This window comes from Takifugu flavidus, chromosome 9 (genome assembly GCF_003711565.1).
Source record: "Takifugu flavidus isolate HTHZ2018 chromosome 9, ASM371156v2, whole genome shotgun sequence".
Lineage (NCBI taxonomy): Eukaryota > Metazoa > Chordata > Actinopteri > Tetraodontiformes > Tetraodontidae > Takifugu > Takifugu flavidus.
The window spans coordinates 12,658,033-12,683,100 of record NC_079528.1 but is presented as its reverse complement, the minus strand read 5'-3'; the positions used below and the strand labels follow the sequence as shown (position 1 = coordinate 12,683,100).

The window sequence follows — 25,068 nt, the reverse complement described above, 5'->3', positions numbered from 1 at the left end:
ATTCAACTTTCAACCATCATTTCTGATTGTGGTTAAAAAAGAGGGAAGAATTCCAACTGTAGCTGCAGTTGTAAAGGTGCAAATCAAAGAGCAAGTTAAAGTCTCCTCCAGACAGGAGAAGAGATAGAGCCAGAGAGCGATCGGTAGATGTCAAAGACGAGTGTCCCCTTCACCTGAGTGGCTTCTTTAAAAGCTCATTTGTTTTCTTTGGACACAATTAAAGTTCAGTTGGGGATTTAAATCACTGGTAGTCCAGAGGGGGAACAAAGTCATTGATAACAAAAAGCATAAAACTCCTGAAGGGGGGTCTTTATTGGCCTGCAACCAATTAAGGGGTGGGGAAGAATCAAGCATTTCTTGCAGGCCTACATATTTTCCCTTGAACAGATTTGGATTAAAAGCTCAGATTGTTTGATCAAAAGGAGTGAGCAATAGAGAGAGAGAGAGAGACATTGAGAAACAGAGAGGGAGAGAGAGCGAATTAGAGAGACATAGAGAGGGATGGAGAGACCTCGAGAAAGAGAGAGGGAGCGAGAGAGACATAGAGAGAGAGAGGGAGAGCGTGAGAGAGAGAGGGAGAGCGTGAGAGTTGCGCACAGGTGCTCCGACCTCTCCACCAGCCCCTGGAGAGGAGCGGAGGATCTCTTGGTGCGCTGCGACCCTCTCCCCCTCAGATATGGTCCTCCAGACCCGCGAGTGTAACTTCAGCACCCCAGACACTTCAGTCAGAGGACCCTGGGCCCCCCAGGGCCCCGGTGGCATGAGCCGGACCGGCCACACGGTGGTGGCGGTGATGCTCGGCACCATCCTACTGGCGGGGGTCTTCGGCAACTCCGTCGTTTTCCTCGTCTTCGTCAAGTATCGCTCCCTGCGGACGCCCATCAATCTCATCCTGCTGAACATCAGCCTCAGCGACATCCTGGTGTGCGTGTTCGGGACTCCGCTGAGCTTCGCTGCGAGCCTGAAGGGCAGGTGGCTGCTGGGAGAGAGGGGCTGCGAGTGGTACGGGTTCGCCAATTCCCTCTTTGGTGTGAGTAACGGCTGTGTGCACCCCCCCCCCCCCCCCCCCTTATCCCCCCAGTAACAGGTGCTTCAGGTTAAGAGTTGCTTTATTCTCTTTTATGACCAACGAGGACAGAAATGTTGGATCAGATGGAGTTAGCAGTATCCTATTACTTCAAAATAAAGTTTAAATGTCGACACCAGGCAGGTTCTTTATTTTAAAGCTGTAGGATGTTAAAGCAGAGATGCCTGTAAAATAATGGGTGAAAAAGAAATATAACAAAGCTATTATTATTATTGTTGTTGTTGTTGTGTTGTTGTGCATAGTATTATTATTAGTAGCAGCAGCAGCAGTAGTAGTAGCAGTAGTAGTAGTAGCAGTAGTAGTAGTAGCAGTAGTAGTAGTAGCAGCAGCTGTAGTAGTAGCAGTAGTGCAGTAGTAGCAGCAGTAGCAGCAGTGCAGCAGTAGTAGTAGCAGTGCAGCAGTAGTAGTAGCAGCAGTAGTAGTAGTTGCAGCAGTAGTAGCAGCAGCAGCAGCAGTAGTCAGCAGTAGTAGTAGTAGTAGCAGTAGCAGCAGCAGTAGTAGTTGCAGCAGTAGCAGTAGTAGCAGCAGCGCAGTAGTAGCAGCAGTAGTAGTATAGCAGCAGCAGTAGTAGCAGTAGTAGCAGCAGTAGCAGCAGTAGCAGCAGTAGTAGCATAGTAGCAGCAGTAGTAGCAGTAGTAGCAGCAGTAGTAGCAGTAGCAGCAGCAGCAGCAGTAGTAGCAGTAGCAGCAGCAGTAGCAGCAGTAGCAGCAGTAGTAGCAGTAGTAGCAGCAGTAGTAGCAGTAGTAGCAGCAGTAGTAGCAGTAGCAGCAGTAGCAGCAGTAGTAGCAGTAGTAGCAGTAGTAGCAGCAGTAGTAGCAGTAGCAGTCGCTGTAATAGCAGCAGTAGTAGCAGTAGTAGCAGCAGTAGCAGCACAGCACAGTAGTAGCAGCAACAACAGCAGCAGTAGTAGTATAGCAGCAGTAGTAGTAGTAGCAGCAGTCGCTGTAATAGCAGCAGTAGCAGTAGTAGTAGCAGTAGTAGCAGTAGTAGTAGCAGCAGTAGCAGCAGCAGCAGTAGTAGCAGCAGCAGCAACAGCAGCAGTAGTAGTAGTAGCAGCAGTAGTAGTAGTAGTAGCAGCAGTAGCAGCAGTAGCAGCAGTAGTAGCAGCAGTAGCAGCAGTAGCAGCAGTCGTAGCAGTGGTAGCAGCAGTAGTAGCAGTAGCAGCAGTAGCAGCAGCAGTAGTAGCAGTAGTAGCAGCAGTAGCAGTCGCTGTAATAGCAGCAGTAGTAGCAGCAGTAGTACAGTAGCAGCAGCAGCAGTAGCAGTAGTAGTAGCAGTAGCTGTAATAGTAGCTGTAGTAGTAGCAGTAGTAGCAGCAGCAGTAGTAGTAGCAGCAGCAGTAGCAGTAGTAGTAGCAGTAGCTGTAATAGCAGTAGTAGTAGCAGTAGTAGCAGCAGTAGTAGTAGTAGCAGTAGTAGTAGTAGCAGTAATAGTAGTAGCAGCAGTAGTAGTAGTAGTAGCAGCAGTAGTAGCAGCAGTAGTAGTAGCAGCAGTAGCAGCAGTAGCAGTAGTATTAGCAGCAGTAGTAGTAGTAGCAGAAGCAGTAGTAGTAGTAGCAGCAGCGTAGTAGCAATAGTGGTAGCAGTAGTAGCATGGCAGTAGTAGTAGCAGCAAAAGCAGCAGCAGCAATAGCAGTAGTAGCAGTAGCAGTAGTAGTAGTAGTAGCAGCAGGAGTTGCAGCAGTAGTAGTAGTAGTAGCAGCAGTAGTAGCAGCAGTAGCAGCAGCAGTAGTAGTAGCAGCAGCAGTAGTAGAGTAGCAGAAGCAGTAGTAGTCGCAGTAGTAGTAGTAGTAGTAGTAGTAGTAGAGCAGCAGTAGTAGCAGTAGTAGTAGTAGCAGTAGCAGTAGTAGTAGTAGTAGCAGCAGCAGCAGCGATAGCAGTAGTAGTAGTAGCAGCAGTAGTAGCAGTAGTAGTAGTAGTAGCAGCAGGAGTAGCAGCAGTAGTAGTAGTAGTAGCAGCAGTAGTAGCAGCAGTAGTAGCAGCAGTAGCAGCAGCAGTAGTAGTAGTAGCAGCAGTAGTAGTAGTAGTAGCAATAGCAGTAGTAGTAGTAGCAGTAGCAGCAGTAGTAGTAGTAGCAGCAGTAGTTTAGCAGCAGTAGTAGCAGCAGTAGCAGCAGTAGTAGTAGTAGTAGCAGCAGTAGTAGCAGCAGCAGTAGTAGTAGCAGTAGCAGTAGTAGTATAGTGTAGTAGCAGCAGTAGTAGCAGCAGTAGTAGCAGCAGTAGTAGTAGTAGTAGTAGTAGTAGCAGTATAGTAGTAGTAGTAGTAGTAGCAGCAGTAGAGTAGCAGCTAGCATAGTAGTAGTAGCAGTAGTAGTAGTAGTAGTAGTAGTAGTAGTAGTAGTAGTAGCAGCAGTAGTAGCAGTAGCAGTAGTAGTAGTAGCAGTAGCAGTAGCAGTAGTATAGTAGTAGTAGTAGTAGTAGTAGTAGTAGCAGTAGTGGTAGCAGAGATAAACTGACTTCAATGTGCGCTGCTTTGGTTCTGAGGGAGCCATTGTGGACAAAGGCAGTGGGACAACTGTCCCTGACAACCAGTCTCCTCTTCTGTGACCACTTCAGGAATGGTGTCCCTGGTGTCCCTGTCCGTCCTCTCCTACGAGCGTTACACCGTCGTGCTGCAGCCCACCCAGGTTGACGTCTCCTATTTCAGGAAGGCCTGGTTCTGCGTGGGGGGCTCCTGGCTCTACGCGCTCTTCTGGACCCTGCCCCCCTTGCTTGGCTGGAGCCGCTACGGGCCCGAAGGACCCGGGACCATGTGCTCTGTCCAGTGGCACCTCCGTTCGCCAGCCAACATCTCGTATGTGCTGTGTCTCTTCATCTTCTGCCTGCTGCTGCCCCTCGTGGTCATGGTGTACTCATACGGCCGCATCTGGGTGGCAGTCAGAAGGGTGAGTCCCTACTTCAGTCCTCAGCGAATTACAGTTAAACGGAGATCTTTCTCACTAAAATACCCAGACTATAAAACCTGTCTTCCAGTGTCTCCATCATGCCTCTAACTAGTTGGACTTGTTCCTAAGCAACATTGTGCTCAAAGTGCGTCATGGCGAGGTGTTCGGTCTGTGAGTTGAGTGACGACTTTTGTGGCCCCACGGAACATATCTGTGTTTTCAAGGTCATTTAGAGGTGCAAAATAAGCTCATAAGACTCAGGTTTACTTCCAGCCTTAGCGTCACCTACTGCAGCAGGTGAAGCGGTGAAGGTCTATCATTATTTTGGTGGCGCTCACTCACCTTTTCCCCTTTCTCATGACTCACACACACAACAACAGGTTATATAAAGCTGTCTTTCACACCTAATTGATAATTAAGGGCCCAGAACTGTTGGTGGACGCTGTCACGCACTTCTCTCATCTGCTCGATGACATGTATACATCGATGAATCATCCAGGAAGTCTTTTTAGATCGCAGAAGTCACCCGTAACTATGGGAAACCAGTGATTGATTCAGCACGTCCACAACTGTAAAGACCCCAGGAAGGGTTGGTTGTACAGATGAAGGGGGACACAGCTGTGCGACCTGGATTGTGGCGAGCTTTTCTTAGCAACGCACAGTTGGTGGAGCCCCGCCAGGGTTAAGTGACACTGATGCATGCTAATACACACGGACATCAGATGGGTGACGTGTCCTAGCGCAGGAAACAGCGGCTCCAGCTCGTTAGTTGTCCTCGGAGCGTCTCCGCTCCATACTGTGAACTTTGGTAAAGGTTTAATCAGCATCGGGTGGGTATTCTGGGACGGTACCGGGCGGGTATTGAAAGGTGGGCATTGCGGGCGGTGAGGGATGAAGACGCGATATTTTCAAAGTAAAAGCATCATTCAGTAGAATTGTCCTAACTGTCCCTTGGCGTCTTCAGGCGGGCCGGATCAACCTGCTGACGGCTCAGCGCAGAGAGCAGCACGTCTTGTGGATGGTGCTGTCCATGGTGTCCTGCTATATGCTGTGCTGGATGCCCTACGGCATCATAGCGCTGGTGGCCACCTTGGGCGGGCTGGGCCCGATCAGTCCCGCGGTCAGCGTGGTGCCCTCCATCCTCGCCAAGTTCAGCACCGTGGTTAACCCAGTCATCTACATGTTCTTCAACAACCAGGTTAGAGCCGCGGAGATTTGCAATTTGATTGACGGACACAAGCGTAAATGTTTCCTGGAACCTACAAGGTCGGACCTCTTAACTTGAAACTCTTAAAACCCACTCTTTTTTAGTTTTATAGGTGCTTTATGGCCTTTGTGCGGTGCCAAAAGGAACCCGAGTCCATCCAAGGAGAGTAACGCTCAACATTCGTTTCTCCTGCGCCTCCTGAAGGGATCTCTGGGACATTAGCTGCTACCACACTGAGCAGGACAAGTTTAACCCTTTACCACAAGATGAATGACAGATCTAAGACAGATGGATGTTCTTTAAAGCTCTTAACACCCAACCGTTGATCATTCTTTGGATGTTAAATATTTTCAAGTATCGCTGTATATCTTTCTAATAAACACTGTTTAAAAAATGTGCCTCTATGCGCATCCTTTCACTTTTTATTTTATTGGTGTGCCCTCCAGGAACCATCCGACAATATAGTTTTTACAGTATAAAGTTCTGGTTCAGAGTGTACTTGCTGGGTGAATTTGTGTTGACTTTGACAATATTTTCGACCACAAGGGGAATTGTTGACTCCGCTCTGAACTCAAAACAGAAACAACAGAGTTGCATGTGAGAAGTTGCATTATGCTGCACGTTGCAACTTGTTGTGGGGAAGGACAACGTTTAAAATGAAAACAGGTTGTGAGTTTAAGCTTTGCATGCATGAAAAGAGGAGCCAAAAGGTTTTTAGATATGTCCCCACCCGCCACAAACACACTTTGTGGGCTTATATTGTGTTAAAAAGATCCAGAAACACTCTCTAATGCTTTATCTCATTTTGAAAAATGTCTGCCACAAAGTTTAAAATGCACTTTTCGGTGATAACTGGTTTATTGAAATAAACAAGCTTGTGTGCTGCTTAAAAAAAAACCCACAGAAAGCTGAAAAACCTACACACTCACACATTCACGCTACAGGTTACATCATTTGCAGGTTTAGAAACGCCGGAAGTAGAGAGACCAAAACTCTGCCCATCTCGTGAACAGTTCTTCAGTGGTACATAAGATGTGAAGCACACCAGAGATCTGTCTTATCGCTCCTCCATCATGATCAACACTTACCAGACCAGCCTGGCTCCTCCGCCGGTGCCGCCGCGTCTCAGCAGGCCAGAGTCGGTCCTCGTCCCCATGCCTCTTACATCGCAGGGCCGCAGCAAGCCGCTCCTTTTGGTCACCCTGATGCTCCTGCAGTTTCTCCTGACGGTCGGGGGATTCGTGTATCTTTACTACAACGGCAAACTGGTAAATAATCTTTAAGATAAATGATGTGACACGGGGGGAGTCTGGTGCTTTAGCGTCCACGGGTCAATATCAATTCAATCTGAAAATGTTACCACTTTGGAAAAAGTAATGGTAAATTTATATCTTTGGATATAAAATAAGATCCTTTCAAGGGTGTCATTTATTCCTTTAAAATAGAATGTAAAATAAGGAGAGCGAGCAGAGAGAAATTGTGTAAATGTTGGACTCTTCTTCATGCTCTGTTCTTTTTATTCTGACAGGACAAAATGTCACCCGAAGCCGCAGGTACGGTCATTCATTCCCTTCCCGTCTTTTTATAGGTCTCTCCTCTTCTTCTTCTCAAACCTTCTCCTCTTCTGTCTCCCACAGCGGGTTATGTTTCGTTAGAAAAAGAGATGACGGCCAGAAGAATTGTGGCACGCATGATGGTCAAGAAGAGAACGCGCACAGACGAGAAGTGTAAGAAATGAGACAACCTTGAACTCTGCAACCTGGAGGATAAGAAAATAAAACCCTGAACCGTGTTGCTTCTCTGTCTCTGCAGCCGATTACCTCCAGTGGGACATCAAACACTCGTTTCGTAGGGACATCAGCTACTACCACAACATCTGGTTGACCGTCCAACAGCCCGGTGACTACTACGTCTACTCCAGGGTGACCTTCTCCAAAGGCAGCCCCCGCATGCCACTGGCCAGCAAGGTCAAGTTAAGGAAGAACGAGACGGGGGCGGTGGAGACAGTGATGCAGGCGTTCTGCAGCCTGACCGACCGCGTCGACGACAGCGGCGCGTCGGTGCCGCACCTCTGCACCGCCACGCAGGGAGACGTGATCGCGCTGGAAAGTGGCAACCAGCTGAGCGTCTGGGTGCAAGACTTGACCTTGGTCAACTACGAAGCGGGAGCCACGACATTTGGGATGTACAAACTGTAGGAGTCCTGATGCGAGAGCCCCCAAATGGACTCGAACCCAGCGAGATAATGGGGATCTACTCAAGAACACTGCTGCATTTACTGGCTCCATAATCTGAATGTTTTCCTGAAATCTGGGGACATAGACCTTTTTTTCCCCTAAATTCTAATTTATTAAATCTGAATTTTAAGCCATTTCTCCAGCTTGATTGTGAATGGCTGTTGTATATTTATTGCTGCGTAGACAGAGAAGAATGGAATTAAACTTTGATATATAAAACTTCTCTGCTTTCATTCCCTGCGTCCCCTCCGAGATTTATCACATGCGTTACCCGTTTATAAAAGTTTAGAGGTGACAGCAGAAACCACATTTCTGTCTCCCAAACACGGGACCGAGGTGGCGGACTCGGCGAGGGACAAACGCGCGTCCAAAAACGCAACAATCGCCTTTAATCGAATTATTCAGTGAAATTACTGACGGCAGCGATCGGTTTTTAGATTTATTGCTTGTTTTTAAGCACTTCTCAGCAGATAGGCTTTTTAAAACCTAAATTAAACAACTTATTTCCACTTTTACATCGGACTAAGCTGTTTAACTGACAGAAATATACTTTTACGCATGTTCTACGGTGGCTTTGACTTTTAATGCGTAGAAGAGACCTTTTTTTAAAATGCAGCACATCAAAGAAAAAGTGTGCAGTCTGCACTTCAAAATTCACAGAATCGCTGTTGCACATGCTGGTGGAGTCCAACAGCATGGAAAGTGTGAATCTCTGTGGAGGTGTGTTCAGATGCAGAGGCAGAGCTCTCTCACAGGATGTCACAAGCTCTACTCACTCCTTCCGTTCAGCGCATCTTTCTGCCGTCTAAGAGCGGCCCGTACATTCCTGAACCACACGTGCAGAACGAGGGGGGGTGTGGAGACAGAGAAAGGGAGGATGGAGAGAGAGGGAGGGATGGAGACGTTGTCAGAGGAAGATTTTCCAGTGTGTGTGTGTGTGGCTTTCCACTGGTAAAACCCATGTCAAAACACTTTATATGAAATCTTTTAATAAAATAATGACCATACCAAACACATATGACATAGATGCCTAGAAAAACAAAGCCTTCCAATAATTGCATAGAACATCAGTCCAATAAAACAGTACGCAGAACACGGAGACGTGTAAGTGCTCACCGAGGCCGGGAAATGAAACCTGCAGCATGAGGTCATAATGAGACTTTAGGGCCAGGAATGGCAACCGGGAAAGTGAAAGTTATAGACGGAGTCCCATCTGCATAGCAAAGCCAGCCTGATGAGCGCCGTGATTAGAGATGAGCGCCAGCACCTGAGCAACGCTACCGAAGTGCCCCCGAGCAACACACTGACGCCGCGCTGCCTTTGCAACAGTGCCACGACCTCCCTGTGAGCATGATACAGTGTTATCGCAATCTTATTGTATTTTAGAAGACGATTTAGGACTGAAATGAGGACCTCTTTGCCAATAACAAGGGAAGCGAATACAGAAAGGTTCCATATAACAATAAAAAGCCCCTTTTTTTGGTTAATTAGTTGGGTTACTTAATTATTGCTGACATTTCTACGACTATGGCCTGCTGTGCTGGGTCTAACCCGGCCATGAAAGCAGTTGCTTATTGCATTTAAACAGCGAGGTTAGGCAACAGTACTGACACAGTGAGGGAGGAAATGTACCGATCTGAGTTGTGCATCTTAAGCAATGAACTCTATGGCTTATAACAGAAACGACATTTTTATAGTACCTGTCTCCCTAAATTCTCTAAAATCTTTCACTTTTCCCCCTCAGGAGGTTTACCAACAGCTCTTGTTTATTTTTAATACTCTTGCATAAATATCTCATTTATTTCTCAATTTATCTCCACTGGCTCTATAAGAAGCAGCTGGAGGTCAGTAAAAGGCTTTTAAAATCATGTTTTTTCTGTCAGTACGCATCAGTGTATTTTACCAAACCTCCAGATGAACGTAAAGGCAGCAAAACTATATAAGGCTAACACCAAAGGTGGCTTGGTGAACAATAAATAGTCTATAGAATCATTTTTAAATAAATTTAAAGCTAGGTTAATTCATTTGAATGAGTTTATATATATATATATGAAATACCATATATACCATATATATATATATATATATATATAACCCACCTGTATTGCAATAAGAAGGGTGCCATATTTGTTATTATTTATCTAAATCTGTCAAATAAATGATAGTTAAGCCTTTTCTCTTCTACTATGCAGCTGCTTCCCCGATAGCGTTGGCCTACGTCTAAATAAGTTGATTATCAGATTTCTGATGCAGAATTCATATCCTATATTCATGCAGTCTGTTTCCTCCAATAAACAGTGAGAGGCGGTTTACAAAACGGTAACCATCTGTTCACTAAAATGCCTATGAAAGTGTAAAAGCTTATAGTTTTTCCTCAAGAGTTCCTCGTAACACATGAAATCATAACGGCAAAAAAATGGAGCGAGGGAAAGAAAGCGGTCTCCTTGGTAACAGTGGCGCATGCAGGAGACCGTGTTGGACCTAATGGCTTCAGAATTCCCGTCTACGTCCGGGTAAATGAAAGAAGTAGAGAAGTTGTTCGACACTGTTCCATGTGCTGGAGGGGGATCACAGCGACGGCCACCAAGGGGCCGTTTTCTTTGCTTTGTTTTGATCAGCATCCCACCCGCTGGGTCCGCCTTTAGCTGAGCCATATTCCTGATCTGGTCCGCTCAGGCTGGTTCAGGAAGACGGGTTTAGGAGCGGCGAACCCAAGTGAGGGGAGCCCGACCCTGATGTGGGTGGGTGAAATATGAAGACGCAACGCAAGACAGAAAAGAGGGATGGGCGCCAGACTGCTCCTGTCCCACCACGAGCACGGCGCTGACATGAACTGGAACCACACAGAAGATGACGGCGGGTCAACGGGTCCGTTCAGTGGCCACCGTCGTCCCAAGTACAGTCGTTCTTCTGCTTGGATATCTTTCGGACAACTCTCTCCAGCTCTTTGCGAGACTTCTGCTCATCCTCCAGAAACTGCCTCATCCACTTATTCTCCTGCAAAATAAATAAATAAAATCAGGGATATAAACGTTTACCTCGCAATGCGACACTGCCAGGACTGACATAATTCAACCTAACAACAAGCATTTCTATAATTTATGTGCAATTCTACTGTGTGATAAATAAAGGGAGTAAAAAATGATTTCATTTGTCGTCAGTCCATGAAGGTAAATACAAAGCTTTAGTATAAATCCTAATAATCCCTCAATTACCTTTTTCAGCTCAAGAACTTCATCCTTTAAAGCATACACGACATCAATCAGGCTCCTGGAATAGAAGGAAATACTGAAATGAATACGGGAGGACAAATATTTCACCGTTGTCGAGGAAATTGAATCGATTTCTGCGCAAAAATGGATTCTTGTCTTCAATCTCCAGGTTATACAGCGCCAGCACTGCTGAAGACGGCCTCCTTTTATCTGCTGAGGCCAGGAAACCTGCGGCGCCGATGCTGCTGGACCTTCTGCGGACCCTTTAGTCCTTAATATCCGCCTGGGTGAGCGTGTCAGCATGAGGGGCACCAACTGTTAGCGACTTAAATCCGACTTTTCTGAAATGATTGGGGACCTGTTGTCTTCATGTGCGCCTCCATTGTGGTGTGCCACAGGGTTCCATTCTTGGCCCCGTCTTGCTTTTGCACATGTTCCCCCCTCTTTGAATAATTATTCCCACACATAACCTCCGTTTCCATTGCTATGCAGATGAAGGACACGCGTACCCACCCGTGATGCCGAATCAACCAGACACACTGAACTCTGTCCACCCGCATACACGACTTAAAAGAGCGCCTGTCTTTCTGTCTCCATTTAATTAAATATAAAAGAGACTAGGTTATATTTGATTTACACCACACACTTTGAGCATTTTATCTTTGTTTTGAAATCTAGTGATTATCAGATCGTGGTGATGCCCTCGCTCACCTGCAGTGCTCTTGAGCAGGAAGTTCAAGCCTTTGTAACCTTTTGGCTTCATTACTGCACTGCTATTTACTTTGAGTCAGCCTCTCTTTTCTCTCCTGTCTCCAGCTGGTTCAGAATGCTGCTGCCTATCTTCTAACTGGTATTTCCAAGCAGGACCACATACCCTTCTTAGCTCCCAGTTCAGGTCAGAGTTCAGTTTAAACCAAACATGGATTCATCCTGTCTTATTGATCAGGGCTTTTCAAAATGTCAGCAACACTGAGCGTTACATTCATCAGGGCACTGTCTTTTTAGAAGTTCTAAGCTCGAGGTAAAAACACTGGAATGAAGTGGTTGCTTCCAAACTATAGAAGACTTTGTCCCCCCTTTTATGCAATATTGATGTTCTTGGGCTTTTTACATCTAAACTCAAGAATGAATGATGAATGATGAGGAGATGTGTCTAATTACACATGAAGGACAAGACAGGAGTGGCTTAAGGACAACTCTGAATGTCCTCAAGTGGCCCAGCCACAAGAACCACGAGAGGAACCCAATGAAATTCAAGAGACCTGAAAACCCCCTTTCAACCTGAAGAAAGTGAGGGTGTCTGTAGGCTCGCCCGCTTCACTGTATGTGATCAGTACATTACTGAAGGTGATCCCCACCATCAGGATGGAAATATCAACCTGATGAGATATTAACCACTGATGAAAGCCCAAACAAGTAACAGGTACAACAACACACTTACTTCTCTTCAATAACTGTCTGTCCATTGCTCTTCATCTCCTCCACAATGATCTTTTCTTCTTCTGGCAGCAGGACTTGAGGGACACACTCTTTCCGCACCGCTGCACACAGATTAACAGGAAGCTTGGATTTAAGTCTCCATCAGCTGCTTAAGGATTGCGTGATGAGACCAGAAGAACCAAACAAACCTGTGGTGTTCTGGTGCAGGCTGGCACCCGTGCAGTAAGCCTCAATCACCCTCAGTATCTGAGCATCTTCCTCCAGAGCAACTGTGCCTACCATAGACGGAAGTGTTCATTATCAATCTTGAAGAAAAGTCATGCAGCATCCTGACGAGTTGGTTTAAAATGTTGATTTTAATGCTCCTTTGACTCAACTTTAAATTCATGAGGTCTACAAAAAAGGAAGCGTGATGAAACGCCCAAATATCACTGCCGGCAACTGCATGAGGATATTATATTGAGGCAAGAGGAAATTCATAGCGCACATAATGCAATCATTATTATGTAATCATTATTAGTATTGCAATGTGAGCACTTCTCAATATAATATATGACCAGCTGCCCCATGATAAGATAAAAAATTATTATTAAGAAAAATTGAGTCCAAGAAAAAGTCCTACTTTTCCTAATTTGAACCTCATCATCAGAGTGCTTCCGCTCTTTCTTCCTATTTCCCGGCAGGAACTTCTTCATTGGTCTCGGGCTCTTGCTGGAGTCCTGGAGGAGAACAGCATTAAGGTTAATACATACGTTGTATTGACGCGTGGATACAGACAGACAGAGACAGGCAGACAGACAGATGGCTGTGCAGGCCTGTAAAGCAACACTCCATACAAGATGCAAGCTTACATGGATTCGCTTCCCTTATGGCTCAACAACATCAAACTACCCAGAAAAAACACAGCAAGCATGAGATGGAGATTCTGGGCAATAACAAGGCAATTATGATAATACGAGAATGAAATAATAAGAATAAATAAGCCTTCCTAACTCTAAATCGAATGATTTTTCTTCAATAATGGTTTAGTACAAGATTTAGAAGTTCCTCTCGTGACACTTTAAAAGCATGTATTTGAGGAGTTGTTCTGTAAAAACAACTTGTTTGGTCACAAGATGTTTGTGCAAATATGAGGAGACATTGTGAAACGTCCCTCAAAGGAATCAAAACGCACAGAAAAGAGGTAAAATGGTGGAATGAGGCAAGCTCAAATGCTCGTTGGAATCGTTTCCAGTCATCGTGGATGGTTGTTTCCGTCCGCTGAACACAGTCACACGTGTTCCAGAGGAGACGCGTTAAAATAAACTTCACACACGCGCCACGGGCTCACATACGACCTTGGTCAAGAATCTCAAACCCTCACACATCCAGCAGGCTCAAAGCAGGGCTGATGTGAAATAGTGCTTAAAGCCACGTGTCAACCAGAAAGTCACACCAGATTTGTCAGAAAGATAGAATCGATCGCGTCGAGTGCGTGAGTCAGCCAGAACCCGAAGGTTGGACTGACTAGACGACTGTTTGAGCTTTGGGAATTTCCAAAAGTATTGAAGAAAACATTGTTAATGGATATTAAAATGAAAACATAGAGAACTGATCCAATCCATGGTGTGTGACGCGCCTCGCTGCAGAAAAGCACACACAAGATGGAGAAAACAGGAAATCAACAGATGAGTGAGGGAGTAGTAGCACACACAGAGCAATGGCATATCAGTTCAAGACAAAGGTAAAAACGCACGCATACTCACACACAAGGGGAACCCATCCTACCCACCCTCCCCCACCTGAAAGAACCACATCCGTAACACCCTCCCCACCCCCCACATACACAGACACACAGAGATCTACCTTACCTTCATGATATAAGACATCCTCTACAGAGGAAAGAGGGAACAGAAGAGAGAGAAAATAGAGAGGTGCATGAAAAACACAATGAGTGAAAGGTGTGATAGAGAGTCAATGGTTTCAACGGCACCTCTTCCATCCTCCTATTCTTTGTCTACGCAGAATAGGGGGAGACGAAAGAAATGGGGAGACTGACAGGAAGTTGGCAGGAGTACGACACATGAAACCTCTGCAGGGCAGAAATAAATGACCCAGGCAAGGCTGTTTGGCTTTGCTCTAGAAAAGGGTGTGGATTTAGAGCGCAGACGGCCATTTTAAGAAAACAGTTTAATAAACATGTGCTGAAGGGCTTGGACGGTGCCTGATGACTGACAAAAACTGACTCAGCCGCTACACCTCCAATCAGTGCAGCCATTACATTAATGTGGATCATATCCTTCTGTGCCAATATCAAATCTATTTCTTTATTTGCATAATTAACTCTGCTACACTGTGAAGTCACAATGATATGCTAAGTGCCGGGTTGCCATGGTCCCCACCACAGCCAAGAAAACACTTGATAGAACTTATACACTTTATTGTGCAGTAACCGCGTAAAAGTCTGGGAGAATCAGTCAATCATCCATCAAAATGAACTCTAAATTGAACAAGAAAAGGTTGTTGAAGGTTTAAATGAGAGCGTGAGGCTATGTGGGCTGGCAGAGGAAGAGGACATGCAGCTTCTGACTAGTATAATCGAGCTGTGGGTTTTTATGCTGCAGCAATACAAGGTCAACCTCCTACCTCTTTATAGCCCAGGGCCGCGGAAGGTTTGAGGGGGGGAGCGGGGCGTAAGCAGCTCAGAGACCAGGGTTTGCTGATCTTCGGAGGCTCCAAGGGCCCTCGACTGAGGGCGCTGAAGCTGCCCAGGTGAGACAGGTGAGTGGGGGCACCGACCATGCTCAAGGGCTTGCCTTCCACGCTCTGCGTGGGACAGAACACATTGACGCATCAGTGCGACGTTAAGAAGCAGATACAGCTTTCACACTTCAGCATGTTGCAAGTTTCATGTTTGCTGACGTTCTCAGTTTATACTGTGTTTGCGGGATAACCTTTGTGATCGTGCCCGCAGGACTGCCTCCTTTGGTAAAAGGCTGAAGGTTGTCTAGCCATTCCTGTAACTCCTGGGCACTACTACAGTAAACTGTAATACGGTCGATCATGCTTCCTGTAACACACACACACGGACATCACTAAAATTGCTGGAACACAAACGGCGAACACGACAACCCATTTAGACAAAATAGGTCTAAAATATATTTGAGCCGTTATAAGTTGGAGGGTAAATTGACTCCCTTACTGGTTAAGTGCTGTAAAATAGCACAGGGACTGGCATGTTGGACAAACCCCTACATATAGATAAACCAAATAATCTAATGGAACCAGCATAAAAAATGAACAATTGGTTAAATTTAACTTGATTCCCCCCGTTTTACTCTCAATTAATTACAAAACAATAAATATGTGCTGTATTATTGCTGTATTATTTGTGTGGAACAATTAAAAAGTGTTTGTATTTTCAGCCGAGCTAGGTTTGAGAATGCCTTTAAGTTCCAATGCAAACCTGCGATATCAAAAGCGTAGTGGCCAGAGTCTGCATCCTCTGCGTGTCTCGTTACCGTGGCACCAGTCAGCGGAAATCTTCCCTGAAAGCAGAAGGCGTCGCTCAACCACAAACAAAGTGGGTGGGTGATTTTGGTGGTCTGGTGAGTCTCACCTGATAAATAAAGCCACTCATCCTCGGACTGGCTGAGATCATAACCAACAGGTTAGGGAAAAGCATGAGGTATCGCTCCTCCTTTTCCTACAAAGGAGAGAAAGAATATTTGGGATGTAGCCTTAAAATGAACCTAAATGAGTCATTTATAATATTTGATAAAACATCTCAGACGCGATGAGGAATAGTCTTTAGAGCATTGGCACGCCGATGAGCTAGCATCAGGAAAATAAGTGAGTCACAACAAATGGTGGCATGGGGGGGTGTGTGGTTGATTATAAGGTTGTGAACGCACCTTGCTTCCAACCAAATCAAAGAAGACCCCATGTACTGAAACCACATGAGAGACAGACAGCGGTTTGGGGGCTTTGGTCTGTCTGCTGGTTTCTCAGGATTGACTGTACTCCTCTTAATTAAGGAAGGTTGAAAGATGTTGTGATTGTGGAACTGTTTAAAAAGCAGTTTTTAATTCAGGTATAGAGAAGACTTCCATAGCCATTAAATATTAATTTACAAGTGTATAAGATGTATAAGAAGTCCAAGATGTTTAAATAAATTTTAACTCTGTGCCGCCACTATGTGTAACATTTAGATTAAATCATCTGGGCTTCCTGGTCAATATTAGTTGATTTGTTTCTACCATTTCTTGCTCATTTTGGATTCTCTGAGAACCTTTTTAACTCTTCCTTCCACTGTAAATGTGACAGCTCTACCAGTAGGCATGGACCTCATCATACAGCTAAAGCAGAGCTGTAAAATGATTCCATGAGCCAAGTTCAGTCACATGGAACAATGTGCAACAATGACATAAAACATCAGCACGGCTGGGAAAAGTCCCAAAGAGTCACAGTTTACAATGAAATAATTAGTCAACGCATGTATAATTATTGTCTCCGTACACGACGATAATGATTTTGTTTTTGCTTTCTTTTCTCTTTTCGGAGTGAATGTGTGGAGCTGGTCTTGTATGATTCATCAGTGTATGAATGTTGAAGAAAAGAAAAATCTACTTTTCCAAGAACAACAGTCTCTCTGTAACTAGATTGTGGAACTCCTGTATCCATATCTCACCTCTGTGGAGCCGTTTTTGATGTGGACCTGGGACATGTAGACCATATTGCCTAGGCTCTTAATGGCGTCCCCCTCCCAAGCCCGTACTGGCTCTGACAAGATCTGGAGCTCCAGGTTCTTCCGCTTCCGCAGATCCTGGCATTGCGTCTAAACAGAAATATTTACACATAGAAACAGAGGTAATTGGAGGTAGAGGAACAGATTTACTAACCACTCAGAACTGATTGCGCAATTCAAATTTGAATTTAGATTTTATGCAAAAGAGACAATAGCTTTTTTTTTAAAAAAGGAAAAAACTGGGATGAACCCTCTGGTCTTGTAGAGATACCAGAAATACTGAGGTAAAACTTAAACATAGCGGTATGTACGTGCTGTGGGTTTCACTTTGGCAAAGGAACGGGGATATTTCCAGGTGCTAGAGAGGGACTCTCCCTCGTAAAAAAGTGAAAAATGACAATGCAGCATCCGTCATTTTCCACTTGACGTTGGACAAAAACGAGACTGCAGATGGAGCTCTGGCTTTGGTTGAGCGCCTGCCCACCTAACCAACCCTTCAAGAATAACGCAGAGACAATGAGACTTGCAAATAGTCTCAAAAGCGTGGAGCGTTTGTGCTCTTTCCTGTGAAGTTGTCTTTAAGAAACATGTGAGTCACCGCATCTATTTTTACTGAGAAGGTTAAGCAAACGTGGGGAAACAGCCTTTTCACTCAACGTGGTTCTTTGGGTTTTTAAAATCCCGCTTTTGTAAAATGTCATGACCACTATAGGAAAGAAGTAATATTAACATGAAGCAGAGAAAAAGTATCAACACCTTTCCAAAAGACAATTTGTTGGAATCCAATTTTCGCGGTGGATTGGGCGGCAACCTAAATTTAAACAAATGGAGAACCCACAAACAAATGTGGCGGCTTTCTGCAAGACTTACCACGAGGCTCTTGAAGGCAGCTGTTGCCTTTAAAATGTCAGAATAGTCTGGATGGGCTTCCTGGTGTGGACATAAACACGCAAAGATCATAACTCATATTCCCTCATACAGAGAAAAAGGCAAATATTGTAGAATATACACAAAAAAAAGACATCATGTTTCACTTCTCCAGTACCTCCACATGTCTCTCCAGCTCCTGCAGCAACGTGGGGTATTTGTCAAGTCTCATGAAGGGCTTACTGAGGCTGGTGGTCAGGGTCAGGATACCTGGAGCACTGGCTCCCTGGCTTTCCATGAACTTATCTAGCTCCTCGCTATCAGAACAAATACATAAGAACATGTTTTTTTTTTTAACAAGGATCTACAAAAACAAAATACAGAACCATGAAAATTCAAGTCAAGGTTAAGAACGATTTCAAATAAAGTTGGCTTTGAAAGATGTGGGTCTCAACCTCGGCACATTTTATAATTTCTCCTTTGAATAAACTCATTAATAGTCAAGCATTAGCAAAAATTAGCAGCATGAATCGAGTTCTTCATTTCTGCAAGACTTGTGGAGGATGCAAACTTGCACAATGAAAAACATGCAAGGAAATTTAGAGCTGGCATGACGTTTAACTTGGAACATGTCCTGTAGCATCAGCAAATTACAAATGTGAACTTCAAGAGAACGGCGTCCGAAAAGGAAATGCAAATGTGCTTACTGTGAAAAACTTTTACACTTGGTTGTTAACATGACCACAACTGTACATATCCTGTCAACAGTCAACATCCTGTGTTGTAATTCGGCTAGAATGCCATTTCAGCATACAGAACTACCGTGAGCTACCTGGGTCAGTATTTAAAATTGTGCAGTAAATAAACACCACATTTGTTTCCCATGTTCATTCAATCTGCACATTTTAGTTTACGTAATGAGAACATTTGTTTCCGTGGGGAAGAAAAAGGACAAGAGACCTTTCAGAAGACAGTATGACGCAGAAATGGTTTATACGAAAATTCCACGTTACCGAAGACAGGCCTGACACCTGTCGGTGGACTAGCGAACTGCAGGTACCGAGACACTAGATTCTAGTGATATTCAAATGCAGGTCCACATCGATGACACGGTTTGGCTGTAACAAAATCTGTCACTCATGTATATGACCTTCAAGAATTGCATTAATCAAACTAATTATACAAATAGCTTTAATTTAACACCTTTCAAATGACCCTTGGATGCCTTACATATGCACTAACAAGAGTTAACCACAGTTAATTGGTGAGACTGTGAGCTAGGGATCAAACCATAGAGAGATTGTATCAATTCCATTGAGATAAATGAAACTGAAAGTTAATCTGATTTGAGGTTTAAATGTCAAAACATAATGCATATATGATATTCATGATATGAACCAGCTACCGAACAATGTTTTAAAAGAGTTGAAACAGTATATAATTACATATCTTCTTGAGTAAAGACACTTGGAAAAGGAGGTTTTCATGTTTGAGAGGTTAATAAGGCAGTTTTAAATGCTTGCATATGTTTAAATTTGCCCTAATTGTCTAAAAAAGCTTTTCCTTATTCTGTACAAGGGCTGACCTGTGATCAGTGAGGATGCTAACGGCTGACGGGTGGCTGGAACAGTACGCCAAATAGAGAGTCTTGACCTGACTCATCAGGTTTAAATAGCAGCCTGCCACTCTCTGCTGGCCCTCCAAGGCTCTGCCGGATTGAAAGAAAGGGAGGTTAACTTAACTGAGGAACCAAACCTTTCTAAATGTTGCGTTGACAGAGCAACATGGCCATTTTGAAGCTAAAAACATGGGGAAACAAGGGAAATCCAAGAGTCTACGCCTTACTTGGTACATTCCTCCAAAGCCACACAGAGTCCCTGCTGGAAGGTGAGGATTTCCTCCAAGTTTCCACACAACGTGAGGCAGTCTGAAGCACTCAGCCTGAAATTCCAAATGTTAAACATCAGGTGAGAAGGACTTATTTACAAAATACACAACTACACGGTCCAGTTCTATCATTTTCTTGGATCCTCTTATCCCTTACGAAGCTCCCGTTAATATTATATAATGGTAATTCAACAACAGAATGAAAAGGTCTCATCATCGCTGCTCTTACTTGTCACTGGCCTGCAGAGGACGAAGGTAACAACTTAACACTGTCTGGAGTTCTTTGACAAACTCCCGCTCGTGTTCCAAAATGTCCTGAACCACCTGCCAAAAACAGCAACAAAACAGTAAAAGACTTGGCAGATGACACAGAAATGCTGTGCTTCTTAAAATGTACATTTCCAGGTGAAGGCAGCTGCTGAATGGCTTCACTGACACCAAGGTTAATTATACAACAGTGTGCCAACGTCTTTAAAGCTTAAATATCCTGACACTGAACTTGAATCCATTCAACAAGTCTGGTCTGGAGTCTGTAGTGAGATCAACAGAAAGCTTCTTTTTTTTTTACTTACGACACTGTAGTAGTTCTTGGTCAGCTGAGTTCCCTTTGGAGACACTGGTTTCTCTGCATGAATAAACAACATGTGTGAGCGCTGCTGTCTCTCCAACGCCACTCCAAAACCAGATGCAAAGACTAGCCGCACACATAGCCCTGACAATGGGTCGATCGAGCATCGTCCTTGGCCCGACTCACCGCACGGTTTGATCTCGCGGACGTAATTGCTGGGAAACCAGCCGGTTTTGCCGTTGAGCGTGCCCTCCCACCAGCCTCCGTCCTCCTGCCGCGTCACCACGATCACGTCGCCTTTGCTGAACGATAGCTCGTCCTCGTTGTTCTGCTTGAAGTTGAAGCGAGCCTTCACCGTCAGCTGCCCGCCTCCTCCGTTCTCAGCCATCTCCTGTCAGGCCAGCGAGGGGAGCGCTCGTGTTCGCGTGCAAACTCGCAGTGAAAAAATAAAACCTAAAATATATGGCTGCATATACATACCACCGATTTAGACTGTCTTCTCAAGGAGCTTTTGGATTTGATGGTAGAGAGCGAGTGCGAAGCTGCTGACTGACTAGGAGAGGAAGCACCAGACTGGGAACATGACCTCTCTGCAGCACAGTCTGAGGAGACACAATAAGGAGATTGGTTGAAAGGAGGAAGCAATCAGCTGATTCACTGAACAGTGACATCAGTATCACATTGGACACGGATGGAAAAGTGCAAGTATTAACGTGATTCCCATCAAATGATCCACGCAAGGCCCAAGGTGCACGTTTACTCAGCATGACAGTGTCATCTGACTTCAGCAAAACTGCCCCACGACGCTGAAATAAGGTGGAGGAGCATTTGACTTAAACAACACAGTGGCATTTCTGTAATAGTAAATGAAGCCTGTTTAGAGACCTAGCTGGCAGACCAAAAACTCTTCAACTCTGTCTTTTTAAATCCAAAATGGAGTCAGTGATATTGATTCGCAACCATCTACAGAGCCGTCGATCAGCCACTGCAGCAGATGACGGATTCAGGCCAACAGGCCACATGTCCTGCAGCCATGGCGACGCCAACATAGGAGGCCTGCAAAACACCACCTATTTAATTCTGGCAGGCGTTCAGTATGTAAATTACAGAACACACAGCAGGAACAGTACGCTGTTGCTGTTAGTAACCACCAACTCAAACTGCATTTGGGGTGTACTTCAAATTGACTCGGAAACAAAACAACTTCGGTATCGGTTGTTAATCCATAGTTGGCTAAGATATGATGAACTGGATGGTGAGGACAGCAGGAGTGTCCATAGGTACTGGAGGTGGGGTTCGTGGGTGCCACATGCCACTCCTCCACATGCACAGATGAACCCAGAAAGTCCTTCTGCCAGCTCATCTCTGTGGTGGTTTTCGAGCCAGGAATGTTAAAAAATGTAATATAATGTAATCCCGGCACTACAAAGCTCCAAATGATGACCAATTGTAAAGCTGCTGATTTTCTTTGCGTCGCAATATGAGGAGGAAAATCTCTTCCAAATGGAAAGGTGAAGCTACCATGCGGATGGATTAAGAAATGGGTGAATGGGTGTCTAAAAATTTGTACGTGTCTGTAATGACAAGCAAAGGCAGATGAGATTTAGAGTTTATCAAGCTAGGTTAGCTGGCTAAAACACGGCAGCGAGGCCAGCAGGACACACACTCGCACTGCTAAGCCACCTGCTCATGAGGAACAGAAGGGCACTCCGAAGGTCGGCAGGAACAAGTGATGTACAACAATGACCTCCATTCATGTACGCTGATGATACGTGGTTACCATTGCCACTTGGTTAGTATTAAAGACTTTCAGGTGGTTTCATCCTTTTCTTTAGCATATTAGGATAACAGAGAAAATAAAAACGACACCATGTCCAAATATTAATTTGCTTTTAAAAGACAAAATGACAAAACAGATCCCGAGCCTAATTGAACTGACATTCCAAAACGTGCAAAAGTCTTACCTTGTGTGGCAAAATTCACTGCCAGAAGCGTGGTCAGCACTTTACCGAAATTCTCACCAGTGTACAGCCAGTCCGGTTCGAAACCCTGAGTGCAAAAGAGAGATGATGCCATCAGACCAACAATCACCAACCCCCCCAGAAAAACATAAAGTACACCTCCACATACACACAAGCACACGCTCAGCTTGCAGCCCTCAGCCAGGCACGATCCTCTTTCCTCCACCAGATAAGGTTTCGCATTTTAAATAAAACATCATAAACACATGATTTGAGCTGCACAGCCTCAGTGAGGAGCTGCGTAGGAGAGATTCAGGGTTAAAGTGATTGCGACAAATCACATCTCTCAAACTTGCTCTGGTTATTATGATTAACTCTTGACCCGTCTCTTGATGCAGACATATTTCCCTGTTCCCAATCCTGATTTTTATTGATTATTAAAAGACACGGCACACTGGAGGTTGCAAATAATAGCTTTGGTGAAGAATGAGCCTTATTGTTTAAAAATTCAGAGCTCAAATTTCCCCTGAAGCCTCTACAGACTTCAGCTGCAGTACAAGTCGTTCAGGTGCGACGGGGGGAAAGAAAAGTAATAAATAAATGAATTAATTCCAGCAGCACTAATGAGCACTTCTGCTTTCTGCATTTCAGGGCAGAAGTGAAAGATGAAAAATGCTATTTTTGACCAAACACACATTATTTTGTTGGGTTAAGAAAAATAAACTCACGTTGTTCAAAGTATACATTGGATATCGCCCAACTAATACATTTGAGATCACTTCTCCTAAAAAAACCTTCCCCTGAACTACTGTCTGGCCACAAAAGAAAAGTGTAATTATGGGCTGAGGCTGGGTTGGTGGATAAAAGCAAAGGGGACCTCCCAGACATGACAAGCCAGCTGGGCAGGAGGGAACCACTCGACTGCAACACAGGCACAATTAGCTTTTTAAAGAAAACCAACCGATGTGAGTCAAGAGCAAAAAGGCTTATTTATAAACCTGGAGGAGACGTTACTGCCTAGTGTGCCAGTCGAAAACAGAAACCTCCCAACATCTGCAATAGCTTTGCCCCATTCAGATGGAAAATCCAATGAGTTTTCAACCTGAAGGTTGAAAGACAATCTAGGTTGTGAACCCTGTTGAAATCAATATATGAGCATTTAAAACAGGGGTGTCGGTCAGAACATTCCTATTAATACCTGGAGGAGAAGGATCGCAGCTCCATTAAGATAACTTTAAGACTAGTATTCAAGTGCTAAAAGAGCTAAAAGAATAATTAAGGAGTGGGCATCAGGCCATGTCAGGAACCTCGATCATTTCTGCACAAAGTTGGAATATACATAAGAACTCACCTCCACTTTCAGGGACGAACATCCTCTTAAAAACTCCCTAATGTTGGAAATGCAGTCGGATTCTGTCCTCGGCTCCTGACAATACTGACAACACACATGCGAGATAAATATACAGAGTCAAACCTCGACATACTGTCAGAGAGACAGAAACAAAAGCCACGTTGCTGACAATTCAGTGACATTTAAAATCTCTGACAGGGACAGCATTTCACAGAAATACACATGCGTTTACCTACAGGTTCCAAAACATCTTATTCTTCCTGCGTCTCCTTCATGCACTAACACCCCATAAATGTCAAAGTAGCCATATTTAAGCAAAACATCCGCTCACTTTCAGAACTTTCAAATTAAGATTCCGTCGCATCGATTGATTCAGAAGTGGGCTCTGTTTTTGTTCTACTTATTAACTGCTAAGTCAGATTCGAAACATTCTTTCTTTTATAAACGTAGAAAAAGACAAAAAAGGGAGCACAGTCCTTTGGGATCTTCATTAAATCGCGACAGTAGCTCAACCCTGAGGTTTTATTTTGGTGAGCAGTTTCCACTCGCGTTGACGCATTCGAAAAGACAGATGTCGCAGCGGGAAGAGCGGAGCTCGCGAGCGGAAGTGACGAGGTGTCTCCGCAACTGTTGTTTTTGATGAGCAACTTTGTCACTTTCAGAGCGCGACACAAAGGCAAAATTTACATTTTTACGTTCGACGTGTCGTTCCAAAGCTGCATGCCCTCGCCTTGCGGCCGTGTTTGACCCCTTCAACGTGGTGGCCCGTACGGCTGGTCATTTTATATCCCCTGCCGAACACGTCCAGTTTCGATGGCTTGCTCGCACTACTCATGAGAAAAATGCGGAACATTTCTCCCCACTTTACAGGAAATTACACAATGAAATCTCAAATATATTTCACTCTGCACTATTGCAGTTTAACAAGACCCGCAGCACCCATACATCTGCAACTTAAACTCCACGTCTGTTCCCGAGTGTACAAAAGTGTAAGGCCCTCTTCCGTTCTGGGGCTGGTTCGTATCGTTTGTCAGTTATTTCGAACCCCTCCCTTCCTTACACAAACACGCACCGACCGATTAGTATTTGGTCAATCATCCCGGTAGGTCACCTTAGGAGTAAAACCGGGTACAAGGCGCTCCGCCAGCTTGCACAAAACGACCCCATCCTTCAGCGAAGTTTTCAGAAACTCCTCCGGGTCCGCTATGTTCTTCTTAGGCGAGCAGAGGACGCCCAACGATATCAACCAGGTTACGGTCTGCTCCTCTGGATTCATGGCTCCACTGATCGATCATCGCCCAAAAGCGACAATGCTAAGAGATACCGCGGCCTGTTCCGTGTCGGTACAACACATCCGCACTTCTGCTTCAAGTTAAAAAAAAAAAAAAAAAAAAGCGGCAGTGGGGGGGCAAGACGCACTTCCATAGGCTTCGATGGTGAGCAGCAAAGATACCAGCACATAGGAGAGACAACTGGGGCTTATTGACACCCGTTACAAGCACTATAAACACTGCAACACGAGTAACTTGTTTAAACACATGCATTTTGAAATTAAATGATCTAGGTGACGTCATGACACGCTCAATTGAATAGTGATGGATACTATAGAGCAATCTAATTGGTGTGGGTGGCCCTTTCCATA

General features: G+C 44.7%; 3 protein-coding genes across 6 annotated transcripts; 2 read left to right on the top strand and 1 right to left on the bottom strand.

The window, feature by feature from the left end:
- Nucleotides 1-573: 573 nt before the first annotated feature.
- Nucleotides 574-5,575, top strand: tmtops3a (teleost multiple tissue opsin 3a). Its single transcript, XM_057042490.1, has 4 exons — nt 574-1,028; nt 3,642-3,970; nt 4,935-5,168; nt 5,282-5,575. The coding sequence occupies exons 1-4, from the start codon at nt 677-679 to the stop codon at nt 5,345-5,347; spliced, it is 981 nt and encodes a 326-aa protein (XP_056898470.1). The 5' UTR covers nt 574-676; the 3' UTR covers nt 5,348-5,575.
- A 614-nt stretch (nt 5,576-6,189) lies between these two features.
- On the top strand, nt 6,190-7,633 carry cd40lg (CD40 ligand). Its single transcript, XM_057042496.1, has 4 exons — nt 6,190-6,445; nt 6,706-6,730; nt 6,815-6,904; nt 6,990-7,633. The coding sequence occupies exons 1-4, from the start codon at nt 6,251-6,253 to the stop codon at nt 7,373-7,375; spliced, it is 696 nt and encodes a 231-aa protein (XP_056898476.1). The 5' UTR covers nt 6,190-6,250; the 3' UTR covers nt 7,376-7,633.
- Nucleotides 7,634-8,386: 753 nt separating this feature from the next.
- arhgef6 (Rac/Cdc42 guanine nucleotide exchange factor (GEF) 6) lies at nt 8,387-24,804 on the bottom strand. Of its 4 annotated transcripts, none has more exons than XM_057042469.1 (22): nt 24,538-24,804; nt 23,427-23,510; nt 22,079-22,163; nt 20,595-20,716; nt 20,301-20,505; nt 20,119-20,171; nt 19,776-19,870; nt 19,505-19,600; nt 19,245-19,367; nt 17,838-17,976; nt 17,663-17,722; nt 16,736-16,882; nt 15,665-15,751; nt 15,512-15,593; nt 15,000-15,115; nt 14,692-14,871; nt 13,917-13,937; nt 12,689-12,785; nt 12,255-12,341; nt 12,068-12,167; nt 10,630-10,684; nt 8,387-10,411 (listed from the first exon to the last, which is right to left on the bottom strand). In XM_057042469.1, exons 1-22 carry the CDS (start codon nt 24,700-24,702, stop codon nt 10,289-10,291), a joined length of 2,322 nt encoding a protein of 773 aa, XP_056898449.1. In that variant the 5' UTR covers nt 24,703-24,804; the 3' UTR covers nt 8,387-10,288. The 4 variants fall into 4 exon arrangements, with proteins under 4 accessions (XP_056898449.1, XP_056898451.1, XP_056898452.1 ...); XM_057042471.1 differs by lacking the exon at nt 24,538-24,804 and adding an exon at nt 23,663-23,736; XM_057042472.1 differs by lacking the exon at nt 24,538-24,804 and adding an exon at nt 23,659-23,722.
- Nucleotides 24,805-25,068: the final 264 nt, after the last annotated feature.

Coding starts and splice junctions, on each gene's coding strand:
- arhgef6 (XM_057042469.1), bottom strand. CDS start 24,702: ATGAATCCAGAGGAGCAGACCGTAACCTGGTTGATATCGTTGGGCGTC. Junction 23,511..24,537: donor TACCCGGTTTTACTCCTAAG/GTGACCTACCGG, acceptor GTGTGTTGTCAG/TATTGTCAGGAGCCGAGGAC. Junction 12,168..12,254: donor CCTGCACCAGAACACCACAG/GTTTGTTTGGTT, acceptor ATCTGTGTGCAG/CGGTGCGGAAAGAGTGTGTC.
- tmtops3a (XM_057042490.1), top strand. CDS start 677: ATGGTCCTCCAGACCCGCGAGTGTAACTTCAGCACCCCAGACACTTCA. Junction 1,029..3,641: donor GTTCGCCAATTCCCTCTTTG/GTGTGAGTAACG, acceptor TGACCACTTCAG/GAATGGTGTCCCTGGTGTCC. Junction 3,971..4,934: donor TCTGGGTGGCAGTCAGAAGG/GTGAGTCCCTAC, acceptor TGGCGTCTTCAG/GCGGGCCGGATCAACCTGCT.
- cd40lg (XM_057042496.1), top strand. CDS start 6,251: ATGATCAACACTTACCAGACCAGCCTGGCTCCTCCGCCGGTGCCGCCG. Junction 6,446..6,705: donor TTTACTACAACGGCAAACTG/GTAAATAATCTT, acceptor TTATTCTGACAG/GACAAAATGTCACCCGAAGC. Junction 6,731..6,814: donor AATGTCACCCGAAGCCGCAG/GTACGGTCATTC, acceptor TGTCTCCCACAG/CGGGTTATGTTTCGTTAGAA.